The 13261-nt window shown below is 42.3% G+C and overlaps 1 protein-coding gene across 8 annotated transcripts in view; it reads left to right on the forward strand.

The window, feature by feature from the left end:
• The window catches only part of lmo7a (LIM domain 7a), a 45990-nt gene extending 39322 nt beyond the window's left edge, over positions 1–6668 (forward strand). For 4 of the 8 annotated variants that reach the window (XM_076165718.1, XM_076165721.1, XM_076165719.1 and 1 more), the window contains 10 exons: positions 516–602; positions 1181–1563; positions 1741–1797; positions 2536–2591; positions 2827–2985; positions 3439–3643; positions 4029–4334; positions 5187–5295; positions 5756–5858; positions 5948–6668. In XM_076165718.1, coding sequence (XP_076021833.1) covers positions 516–602; positions 1181–1563; positions 1741–1797; positions 2536–2591; positions 2827–2985; positions 3439–3643; positions 4029–4334; positions 5187–5295; positions 5756–5858; positions 5948–5970 — 1488 coding nt within the window. In that variant the 3' untranslated portion in view covers positions 5971–6668. The remainder of the gene's footprint in view (positions 1–515; positions 603–1180; positions 1564–1740; positions 1798–2535; positions 2592–2826; positions 2986–3438; positions 3644–4028; positions 4335–5186; positions 5296–5755; positions 5859–5947) is intronic. The other 4 variants (XM_076165725.1, XM_076165723.1, XM_076165720.1 and 1 more) reach the window with 4 other exon arrangements.
• Positions 6669–13261: the final 6593 nt, after the last annotated feature.

Genomic DNA, 13261 nt, shown 5'->3' on the forward strand with positions numbered 1-13261 from the left:
AAGCAGCAAATTGACAGGCGACTTAACCTAATTATGCACTGTCCCGCTCATTATTCCCTGCTATGCGACTGAGAACAGAAACTTTATACAGCATCTGATGACTATCTAACACACTTGCTGTAGAATCCTGACTTAAAATGGTTTCATGAGGCTCTATTATTGGAGTGAGATCAAAGGCATCCAAACAGAGTGCTGATGTAGCGAGGAAGGTTGGTTACTTCTCCATTCTTATTCCCCGTTGGTTAACCGGCCTGATTTTGTGATGTGCCAGAGAGACTTCCTGCCCTGGGCAAAGCTTCTCTTCTCTTTTGGTTTCTCAACTTTCAGGACTGCAAGATAAAATGTTGCTGAACTTAAAGTTGAAATGATGATGAGGACGTTATCTATCTGTTCAATTATTTGTTGTCCCACTAGATTGTCCTTTCGCAGACACTTGTTCAATTCGATCTGGCAGATTGACTCCATGTTTGTGATGTATTCGTGCGTGCGCGTACGCGTGTGTGTGTGTGATCTAGGAGAAATATAAGCGTGACCAGGAGAAACTGCAGGAAGAGTGGCGCAAGGCTCAGCAGGATATTTCCAAGAGCGTCGACCAGCAGGCGGTAAACACATTTCTAAATGATTTATTTGTATAGTTATTTATTTATTTACCTTCTATGTAGTCCAAGAAAATATTCTAACTAGAAGTCGTGTAGCTGGAAAATATTTAAGGGCCAAGAAGTTGCTTTTTTTTCTGCATCATGGCACTAAAGGATCGTTATATTTCAGAAGGCTTTTGATGCTGTTGAATGCAGTAATTACAGATCATTTTTGGCCTCAACAATAAACAACAATAAAGTTTACCCACACAATAAATGTTTTAGTCCCTTTGCTATTTTACCTACATGCTAAACTAGATGGATGGTTTTGTTAGTGTGACATCTTGTCTCTTATAAAACCTGTCACGTGTCAAAACAGGCAAGAACAAGAACCAACAGAAGGACGCTAAGATTTCCAGGAAAAGGATTTCATTTCTAGGAAACTTCTTTAGGACATTTCAAAACAGTTGTCACATGGAGAGACATGTTCAGTTGCTTCATTGTTGTTGCACTTCCCTCTAGTCTAGTGATAGTTGAAGTAATGGTCAGGGTTATGTAACATCATCATGTGTTTCCTCTTTTCTCGCCTTCCCTTCCTCCAGGAGCCAGAGAGCCTGGAGGTGAACAGCCGCAGCGTCAGCCCTCGCTCCCCCCTGTCTCCCCTCAGCCGGCCCTCACCTCTATGGGAAGACCAGGCGGAGCAAGAGAGGAAGAACAAGCAGGAGCAGGAGCAGGAGCTGGAACGCCGACGGCAGGCAGAGGAGAGAAGGAGACGGGAAGAGGAAGAGCGGGAACTTCAGCGTCTCCAGGAGGAGAGAAAGAGGAGAGAGAGGCAGGAGGTGGAGGCGAGGAAGAGGAGAGAGGAGGAAGAGCTGAAATGGCAGAGGAAGAGAGAGGAGGAGAGGGAGGAGGAGAGGAGGCGGCAGGAAGCGGTGGAGCAGCAGCGCAGAGAGAGGGAGAGAGCTCTCCATCAGCAGCAGCAGTGGTCAGTGAAGCCTCTGCTCCTGTTGTGAGCCTGTCCACCCACCTGTCTACACTAACATGTGAACGTGTCAAACATAACCTGCTTTATTGTCTCTGCATCACCATAACTCCAACTAATGTATCTGCATGTGCTGTGTGTCATAACCTTGTCATTGCTTCTTGCACACCTTCATTAAAGGGCTGCTGAGTCTCACAGCTTTAACAAAATGCAGCCCCCACTGTCACACACAGACAGGTTAGTACGGGCCAGAACACACATGTTTGGTAGTCTAAGCACAATGTTTCACTCTGCATTGCTTCTCTAAGTGCACTAAGTAAGTAAGTGTACACATACCAGAAGCAGTGATGTGGACTCAGACTTGACTTGGACTCCAATCACAAATTTCCTGACTTGAGACTCAACCAAACATAATCATAAATAAAAGAGATTCCCAGCTCCACTCTGACTTGGTAACTTCCCCAAAGCAATGATTAAAATTCACAAAAAATAGATATCAACATGTAAATAACAATTTGCAGTCATTACAATTCAAATGGTTTCTGTGAATCATTCATCTAGCTTCTCCTTTTCCAGGATCCAAACCCAAACTTATTTTAAAATGACTTGAAAAGTAAAAGAGCAAATCATTTGTTAGAATTAGAGTTATGGACTAGGTTGTATTGCTTTGTGACTCAGACTTGGTCTCCATTAGCTAGTCTTACATGTGCAATAGAATGTCTCTTGACCTCTGACCTAAAGAACAAAAACAAGCCACCAGTGCCTTGTAAAGTTAATAATCTATCATTATGTCGGCGTAATGAGGTGGATAACTTCATAGTCATTAACATTGCTTCCACATTTGTTACAATATTTGCTCATCGGCATTCAACAGCTAGTTCATCTCCTCTGAATTCTTCATCTAATTCTCTGCACAGAGCTTCTGTAATAAGATTCATTTCTCCTTTATTCAATGTTGTCTATTTTGTTTCACAGGGTAAAGTCCAAATCATCTCCCCAGCTTGATGAGGAGGGCAAACCTGAGGGCAAAGGTCAGTTTTCTCGAGCCGGCCATTCAACTATGACTCATTACACATTTTAAGAGGACGTGGCAGCACTGTCCCACTATGATCCACACTGAGTGAAAACAGCTCATGTTTTTAGGTAGTATCTCTTTAAGGCTCCCTCGAAAAAAGCCATTGGATTTGTGTATGTGTGTGTGTTTCCTGACATACTGCTCGGTCCCGTCCGCTCCCAAGCTCACATACGTGTTATACCATGCCTCAGGTGTGTATGTGCAGCCGGGGGGAATGGCCCACTGGCTGCTGGAAGAGCAGATGAGGAGCTCTCGTGACAAACATGCCCAGAGCGAGAGGGCTGCATCAGAGCTGGAGCTGGAGAGGAGAAACATCCTCAATGCCATGAGATACAGACAGCCTGAGAGAGGTGGGCGTGGCCCCCCGAAGCTCCGCCTCTACGCTCAATCTCAAACCCATTTGATTTAATCTCACTGCGACCCCAATCAGAAAATCTCGACATGCTATCGAATCAAAACATACACTTCATCTCACCAACCAATCAATAAACCAATCACTCAGGCAACCAGAAAATTATTTACAGTACAACCAGTATTCATTGATCAGGGTTTTGTCGCATGTTAATCCTTCTGATTCACCTCTGAACCCGTAAATGAATTGCACCAGAAGTAATGTCTGATCACGTGTTGCAGCAAAATCTATCAAGAGGAACTCAGACTTGTGGAATATCATCATCACAATTTCTTCCTCTGTCCCATTTCTCTATTTTCTCCTTTCATTGCCAGCTTTGATCTGTTTTTATCTCCCCGGTATCTTATTCCCTCCGCCTGCCCTATTATTTATCTCTCCCTTCATATTGCAGTGACGGACAGCGGATTGGGCGAGGCGTCATGGCGTGACTCCCAAAGAAAGGGCCAGCAGCCAGGGTCTCACGCTGAACAGGAGCGGCAGCAGATCCTGAAAGAGATGAAGAAGAAAACCCCGCTGCTGACGGACAGCAGCTGGATCCGCCAGCGCTCGGCCACCATGGCCGCCAACAAGGAGCCTGACGAAGCCCCCATGCGCAGGTAGGTGACCCCTGCAGAGACGCGACGAAGGATCACGTGAACACTGATCGCAGTGCAAAGCAGTGTGTCAGTGTAGAAGTGTCGATGAGTGTGTGGATGGGGAGTAAAAATCCAGGATTAACTGGTGCAACGGTGGTTGGTTTACTTAAACACACTACTAACTGAAGTTGTGTATTGACATGAGAGCAATGCAGTGGTGCCCCATGTGTTGGTGTCAGTGTGGCTACCAGTCTGACTCTGCCTTGGCAAATTTGCTGATACTAATTATGGGTATTGTAATATTAGAGTATTGGCAGAAGTAACAGTTGGTATCCAGACTTGTTGTTAGAATGCTTGTACTAACTTGGCTCATGCTGGCTGGCTGGCTGGTGACTGGGCTTTGCAGAGGCGAGTCGCTCGACAACTTGGACGGCAACTCCCGCCGCTCGTCGTGGACTCCCAGAGGAGGTTACAGCCGAACGCACTCCGCGTTCTCCGGCGGCAGCGCTCCCTTTCACGCCGGGGGGTTGGGGGTGAGGCAGGCTCCACCCACGCTGCCATCCTCCTACTCCATGGGCTCCCTCAGAGGCGGGGCAGGAACCCCCTCGTCCCCAGGGTCCAGGCAGTCCACGTCCCCCTCGCTCTCCTCTCCGTCACCCACCACCTCCCCAGAGCCCATGTCTGAGACACGTGCTCCTCAGCAGAACACCAGGTAACACACACCAGAATCCAGCTTTGCTCATCGCTGACCTAGCCACTGACTGATTATTAACCCGTAACTATGGATTGGAGGTGGTGGTGAAGGGAAATCTTTATTTGTATCGGTTACGACTCCAACATATTGTAATATTGGTCTTGTTTTGATTGTTGCGCTCCATCCATTCCCTTCAGACTGAAGTGCTTTCTACTCATGGCACAAAACTCTGTTGAATTTCATTTGCACATTTATTATGTTGAGTTTGTGCATGTGTTTGTGTTAATGTTTATGTTTGTGTGAGAGTGTTTATGTTCTGAATACTGGAAAGATGATACAGTCAGTCATTTTCATATCATATACAGTATATATATAATGTTATTGTATATTGTAGTCTTGCCAGTCATCAAAGAAGCATTTGAAGAACTATAAGTGATAATAAAACATTCATTTACATATTTACATGTAATAATTTGAGATGCCTGGACGACTGAATAAGTAAACGTGCAGAAACAAGCATGAAACATTTGACAGTGTGTGCTGATGGAGATGATCACCATATCAGATGTTGATCAAACTAACTGCCTCAATTCGAGAAATGTGTATCAGCATATAACATGATACCGTCTATGTATAGTCTGTGCTGTATGTAAAGCTTTGGGTCTCATTCCTGGTCCCTGATCAAGAGTTGGTGCTTGTGAGGAACAGAACTGAGACCCAGTGTGTACTTACATATACGATATATAAAAGCAATATATTGATCGCGTGTCTTTGAGCTGTGTGTGTGTGAGTGTGTGTGTGTGTATGCGTGCATGCGTCATGCGTGTGTGCTTGGCGCTTCAACCAACAGTTGTACATTCTGTAATCCAGGTCAGTGAGTGGCAGGAAAATCTGTACATTCTGTGAGAACCCGCTGGGAAAGGGAGCAGCCATGATCATCGAGTCCCTGGGGCTCTGTTATCATTTGAGCTGTTTTAAGGTGAGAGTTGGGCCCAAGAGCACTTCGGCAGCATGTCCTGGTCGATCTACAAGGACTAATCTTGTCTGATTATTCCCACCTTTTGTTTTTACTAACCTGGTATGATTGACTGAAGTCCTAATCCTTTTACAGTTTGTGCCAAAACCCACAAGCACAACTTATCAACACGTTGCTTACATCATTACCCTTCATCTCTGTTTGTCCATTCATCCTGGAACTTCTGGAACTTTGATCTTCTCTTGGGTTTGACCTGTTTGTCTCCTCAACCTGAACAGTGATCCTTCCTTTTATCCTTTGTCTCTCACTTCTTCTCCTCCTCTTTCCCTTGCCTGTGACTGAACGAGTGTGATCAACGACCTTCACTTTGTCCTCCTCACTCCTCCTCTCAGATGTGGACACTGTGCCAACTTTTTGGCAGTGAGAGCACCCTTTTAACTCTTTCCTCTCCTGAACCCCTCAGTGTATTGACTGTAAGTCTGACCTCGGTGGATCTCAAGCCGGAGCTGAAGTCAGAATACGAAACAAGCAGCTCTACTGTAACACCTGCTACATGCGATTCAAAAGTGAGTCCTTGTGCAAAATGACCACCATCAGGATTAGATTTCTGCCTTTTTTCAATTTGTAATACTCCTTTTTTCCTCCCCCTTTGTAGCAAATCAGCCAACTGCCATGTGATGTGACTGTACTCCAGCAGATTGATGAAGAGACGACCTGTGACAACAACCCATGAAGACTACAGCCATAATTGAACAGCTGGGACACTCGGTGGACATAAGTGCATTTATGATTGGTTCCCGGCTGATTCGTCGCTGACATTAATATTTCTACTTTTTACAGCGTGTGATCGAGAAGGCAAGCTTGCAAAGCCGTTAGCATCTTTAACGTGTCTATAAGGTATTACGTATTGCAATTGTACAAAAAAATATAACGTAAGGGTTGCGCATGCACCAGAGTTCGTAAGTGTTTAGCGAAAAACTAGTCGAGCCTTATGCTGTCTATGAGATGACAGAGGGAAGATGGTGAGACGGATAGTGGGAGAGTCTGCAGGTGTGACTTGGGTGGAACTCTGTCATCGTCTCCTCTCGTTTCTGCTTCGTTTTCCGCCGAGTCTTGTGCTATTACAATGTAACGAGATATTCTCATTATGTCAATGTGCCTTTGTGTTTGTAAGGGGGAGAAGTAATTAATATTATTAGGATTATCTCAAATATATATTTAAGAAAAGATCTGCATGGAAAGCACTTATCTGGAGTTTTGCTGATGGATGAAAGATTGGACCGTTAAGCAGGTTTTGCGTGGGGAGAGCTGTCGTACTGAATGGCATTGATGCAGAATTGATTCAGTAACATTTGTAAATAAAGACTAAATGCTCATCTGGTGTGGCATTGCTTGATTTTTTTGTGTTACATATTTCAGCGCTATACGATCTGAGGCTTTTCTTCTTCTGTAATAAAGAGTCATGACACGATACTCATCTCTCTCTATGTCTGCCTCCCTCCTGCTCTCTGCACCGCCATCGTGATAATGAAAGGAATTTCAATGAGCTTTTGTGCGAAGGTTCAGAGAACCTGCCTGCTCTATGTTCTCCAAAGCCAATTTGTCATGCATATTTCATTCGGCATGCATGCATTACATTTGATTACTCTCTGATAAGCAATTCTTTTAATGTATTCCGTCATTCTAGCTGTTTCTTGAAATCCTACCTCCGTATACGCAGATTCAATATTCATGTGTAAATGAGCAGAAAGCTTCCTGACTGCTCACATAACGGTGCTTTCTTTTTACATGTATAGAAATAAGCTAAATAAGTTGGATTGGCTACACACAGGCAACAAGCCCTGTATTTTCGAGGTGAAGCCCTTTAGGCAGACGTCTCAGATTCCTTTTTCAGATTACCTTGGCTCTCTTGTGGGAGACATTTTAATCCTAATGCTTAGAAAACAACCCGGGCCTGCATGGCGCCGAGCGCAGTGGAGTGGCCGAGAAACCTAAAACCTTCCTGAATAAGCAACTCGTTCATTTTCTAGAGCAGAAGCCACAACCGGGCTTCACAAAAAAAGAAAGGAATGGCCTCTGTGTGCTGGGGTTTACGCTGAAACATTATGCCTGGCAGCCTGGAAGAATGAGGTCTGTGGAGGAGATGGAACACAGATGGAGGAGCTTAGATGATCTGACTGCTAGAACCTCCATCAAACAGCCTCTCCAGCTCTTACTGTTCCACGGTTTCTCTTAAATTCTCTCCCACTAACTGAAAACATTTCATTGTGATTTCCACAATTGCAGACTGACCAGAAGGGGGCACTGTAAGATAACGCTCATCAAGGCTGAATCGCTTTCTCAGCCATAGTCACCTCTCTTTAGCTGGATGATCACTGCTACCTCTGCAGACATCACCATATATTACACCTGCTTAACGTCATGCTGAACATTCCAATTACGTTTTGTCCAAAGTAATCAATATAATCAATCATTAACCACATGTATCTGTATCACTGATCAATGAGACTTTCTGTAGACTCCCTGTGGTTTAGTTAGGCTCCTTCATGTTGTGTAAGAACCAGCAGCAGAGTTCCTGCCATCTGAAATGAGTTCCTTTTTTCCAGAAACCAGAGCAAATTCATCTGAAATAGGAATTTATTCCATAATTAGTCATGTAATTGCAGCAGATAGCGTCTCAGATGTGTTGCCATGGCTTGCAGGCACCATGTGTGCAGCTTGAAACCCTTTACATGTGATACTGTACATATACTGCAATTAAAAGAAAATTGAGGAAAAAATAAACCTAAAACCAATCAGGTTATGATTGTGTAATTTATTTCACGTTTGTGTCTTTTTAGGGAGAAATCTGCCGGAAAATACAACAGAGAAGCAATTAAGGAATATACGGAAAATATGAACTGTCCATTGTTTTGCATAGAATATTGCTCTGTGCAAAAGAATAGACACTTTTTTTATTATTCAAATGAAAAGGGCTCATAAGACCTCATACCTCCTCCAAGACCATGATTTCAGATGCCTGCGACTGAATCTGCAGAGTGGTTGCTGCATGTTTCCAGTCCCATATCCTACTGCAATTCTGTTCATGTATCACCTGTTCAATTATTATTAAAAAACATGCTACGTTTAATACGTTTTATAGATTTTTGTAATTGTGTGTTTTAGATTTGTGATTAAAGAAATTGATTGCAGTATTAGTCTTTCCTCTTTCCTCCCTCCACCATGTTTACACAGCAACAAACAAACAACACGTCCAACTAAAATCAGAGTCCAATTTTTGTGTAATTCATCCTTTCCAGCAGTACTATGAGGTAATTTGAATACAATTGTTTGTCGTAAAGGAAGTTTCATCAGACACCTAATTAATTCCTTTAGTATTTAGCTCTGATCTAATCGACTCTTATCCCAAGACATTAAAAAGGGGTGAACGTAGAGATACTGGTCTCCGATCCTTTGTTGGAGGAAGAATACCTCCGCTTTGGTTCCTTTTGTGCTCGTTATAAATGACGCATTTAATCTTAGTTCCCAAAAGGGATTACACTTAAGAGCAGAGGTGTTTGTTTTAGGAAAGTCAGGATTAATTAAAGGCTTAAAGGTAAGAAGTCATATGAATTCCACCTTTATATACTCTGGGATACACTAGATGAGTTTGTCTGCTGAGGCAAACAAGGATGCAAATGAGAGTTTGGATAGCAACAGCTTTAGTTTGGCAAACAAAGGGTACAGACAGGGATCAGGGTCACAGCCCTGAGCAAAATAAAGAGAAAAGGTAGAGAATAGCAAATGGGTTCTGCAAAAAGACTGAAAGGGCAGACCACTGCAAAAACTGGCTAAACTGGCTGCAAACCCAGGAACTGGTTGGGTCTGATGAGCCAGAACAGACCGCACAGCTGGAGGGAGCGTTGCATGAATCAGATGATATAGAACTGGCCGTGACATTCTTTGTGTGATCCTTTAAAAAAGGCAGATGTTTCCAACAGATCTTGAAGGAAACCAATGAAAAACTAATATAATCATTTATCTAAGTTCTGGAACATAATGAGTTACAATGAAAAGAAAAGGAAACATTTCCTTCATCTATTTTCCTCTTTGTGCAAAACTGGACAGACTTAATGAAATCACATTTGCAGGAAAAAGAACAGCTGCGATTTCTCTCGTGACCTCACGAGCGCTTTGATTTATGTTCATTCTTCTACAGAGGAAGGAAGGTTTTGCCGGCACTCAGACACTTTGGAGTTGCTTTTTTTCAGTTTCCGGGCAAATGGGAAAGAGAGTATAAAGAGTTACATAGCTTCTAAATGATAACACTGCATGGTAACAGCTGGGGCACCCTGATATGCTTGAGTGCACACTAGGCCCTAGGTGACAAGGGACCACATTTTCTGTTATATTAATTAATCCTGCTTCAGTGTTATGCCTGAGCATGTGCTGGAACAATCATTCTCAGTTACTCTCAGTTGCGTTGAGTGAAATGTGGACAAAGAAAACCAAAATATTATATTCTATCATTGTTATTCCACTCTCCTGACATTTTTCCACATTGTATGGCTTCACCCTTTCATCAAAGACATATGCATGAGTGATGTTCCAATCCCAACAGCGAGACAGAAGCATGCATGTCACAGAGCTCATAGGAAAAGTCAAAGTGTCATCCATTAACTGACAGGAAGGTTCCTCTATCACAAACAGACACGGACTTCATGTTGCAGCCTCTGAATCGTCTTCCACCACTGCCCCGTTTCTGTTCTCGCCCCTTGTCGCTAATTGACACATAGGATTGAAGTTAATTCGAAATTTATCAGAGCCTGACATAAAAGACAGGATCACACGTTTACTATGGCTTTGATTTGATGTTTGCGTTGCACAAACTGCAACAGAGGAAGATAATTTATTTAGCCACCCCCAACAGACAACTCAAGGGCATGGGCAACGAAAACTGCAACGTTTTGCAAAAATAAAAAAATGGAACCCTCCCCAACCAACCAACCTTCATTTCCCAACCCATGTTCTGTGATCGCCAGCAGGTCAGAGGTTTAGTTTATTACAATCCTAATATTTATTTATCTATTTATTTATTTGTCTTGTTAACAGTAGAATTGTATTGTTAACTTGTACTTATATTATTGTATTTTATTTTATTACAATTTTTATATTCTATTTATTTTCAATTTATTTTATTTTATTTTATTACAATTTTTATATTTTATTCAGTTATTTCTTTATTATTTTATTTTATTTCATTTCATTTCATTTCATTTTATCTTATATAATTATCCTGCTCCATGATTTGTCTAATTATCTCATTATATTTCTCATAAAACAAAAGCGTGCCAGAATAAACATATATATCATACACATACAACATACAATATACAGCGAAGAATGGAGAAATTACAAACTAGGGTTGTATCTTGTGTGTCTGAATAAAGAAAGGATGACCTGGCTGCCCCTGAACTCTTTCAATGGTGGAGTGATATGGTTCAAAATGAATAGATTGTGTGTGGGGAAAACCAATCATTTCAAAGTTTGAATCTGTTAGTTTGCAAGAGATGATCAATATAATTAGGAGTAATTGTGATCGTTTGATGTGATCATAAATCCTAAGTACTGGATATCATAGCGTAAACTTCAAATCCTGATTGCTCATTTATGTTCTGAACGGAACCTCAAGATACTTCTCAAGCTCTTCCTGCTTTCATGAGAGATATCAAACCATTCATCTTTAAATCTACGTCTTTATTATGGCTTAGAGAGGAAATGAATATTAAAGGCCTTGAGCTTTTATGAATAAACTCGTTAAAGAATGACTAATATGTTTCCGCCTAAAGAGCAGATCGTAGCTATAAACACAGGAACAAGGATGTACAAGCAGATCATAATATTCTTTCAAACACTTGGAAACTGAGCAGGTCATCACTGTCTACATGTCTTCCTAGAGAAGGTACATTTTTAGGAGAGCACTGACCGGAAGCCAAAGGTCGCCCTCTCGGCTCGAATGGAATCGTAATATCGTAATATTTTATAAGTCTGGTGGTTCACAGCCTGAATGTAGAGGTGGAAACTATAATCTTTCCAACGGTCTTGTTATTTGGCTTTGGTTATGTAAATCAAGGGTCCACATTTTGGATCAGAACAGAATGTAAATGAGCTGCTCTGGGTCTCATCAAATGGCAGTCGTATAAACAGAGCAAGGACAGGTGGGGATGAGAGCGCTTTTGAGTGTGCCTGCGTGTGTCTACGTGCCTCTTTGTGTGTGTGCGTGAGTGTGTGTGTGTGTGCAGACGAGCAGGGTTGACAAAGGAGCAGCGGCAGAGCATTTACATTTGTGTCTGGCATTGCAGAGCGGTTCTCCGTGTGCCGCAGGGAGCTGCCTGTGTGGAGTGTTTGTGACTGTGCATGGGTACCAGTCATTCACCGCTGGATTTAGCAATTCTGGGATGCAAGCTTTGTTCTCCTCCCTCTGTGCGACCATATGGGCTCCTCGGTAAACCTGGAGCTCAAACAGCCCGGTCAACACTTAACTGACAGCATCATGGTGACACCATTTATTCTGTCACAGTTTCAAACTGATTACACAATACAAAAGAATGAATTGTGATTTTCCCATTTCAAAATAGCTTGTTATGAGCTTTTGCAGCCTGGTTAGAGATGTGGAATAATTTAGAATAATTGGTATTTGCATATACACATGAAGTGATAATGAAACCCAGTTGCAGTAAATGATTCTCCTTTGCCAAGCACTTAACTAATTCATCTGTTTTGATGTCATCAATGATTGAATTTAGACCGAAATTGGATCCGTGTGTGCAACTGTGTGTGTAATGCTGAGTTTATGAGAAACAGATAGATTAGTTACCAGATTTAAGGGCTGAAATGATGCAGAAGGTTATGTGTCATCAAACTATCTGTTATAGATGGAGTGTTTGAAAGGGTTTTACTGGCCTGCACATGATTGGGTCCCAACTCAGCCCGAGCTCCCCAAAAGAAGGGAAAAAATCATTACAAAGAGAAGAGACAGAGTTGTATCGATGAAGGAAAATGTTGAAAATCGATTCTTTCCACCCAAAATGAAGTCTGAAATCCTTAAGGTGAGTGAGATGATCCATTGAGGAGATTGGAGTCCTACGTCTTTCAGAGTACAACAGCAGGGGCATCTGGCAATTTTCTATCTGAGCAGGTTCTGTCTAAATTGTCCACTGGAGTTCCGCAAGGGTCAGCACTGGGGTTCCTTCTTTTCTCAATATTCAACCACCCATAAAGGCCACATTCATCATCATTTCACTTTGCATCTCTCTCCGCTGGCTCCCAGTTGCAAGCCTTTCATGCTCTTTTCATGCACTAGAAGGCAATGACAACAACAGTAAACACCTGAACTGAACTGATTCTCTTCCGTCTCTTTCTCAGCTCATGAAATAACTCTAGATCCTTCTGAAAATTGGTCTTTTTAACTTAAAATACACATATGCACACTGCTTTGGACAAAAGAAATGAATGAGTTAATGTTTGCAGAGTTGCAGATAGATGCGGTTATGACTGGACCTTATAGATATTGCTCAGTATTTAAAAGGTATTTTTAAAGGCGATACAGGAAACAGGCCACTCGCTCTACCTAAAGAAGAAAAGGTTGATTTATGAGCAGCGTCGTGTTCACACATTGAATCAGCTGAGATAGAACCGCCTGTTGAATCAACCCTGCATCTGTTATAACGGAAACATAAGCAGCATGATCTGTGCCAAAAAACGAAGATGGAAGTTGGTATTTGTCATCAAAGCAGAAGATGGATCAGACTGTGTTTCCTGTCATTATGTAACTATTCACAACATTATATCAGGCTCCTGGTTCCTCTGATGATCCGTAAAGGTCAGACTGATGACGCATCGGTTGACAGCATATTTTTGTCTTTCCCCAGCTTCACTTCACACACAAACGCATGCACACACACCCACACACACACACACAAGTCCTCTG

Source organism: Genypterus blacodes, unplaced genomic scaffold (assembly GCF_046128005.1).
Source record: "Genypterus blacodes isolate CSIRO-AG114 ecotype Tasmania unplaced genomic scaffold, CSIRO-AGI_Gbla_v1 ptg000148l_1, whole genome shotgun sequence".
Classification (NCBI taxonomy): Eukaryota; Metazoa; Chordata; class Actinopteri; order Ophidiiformes; family Ophidiidae; genus Genypterus; species Genypterus blacodes.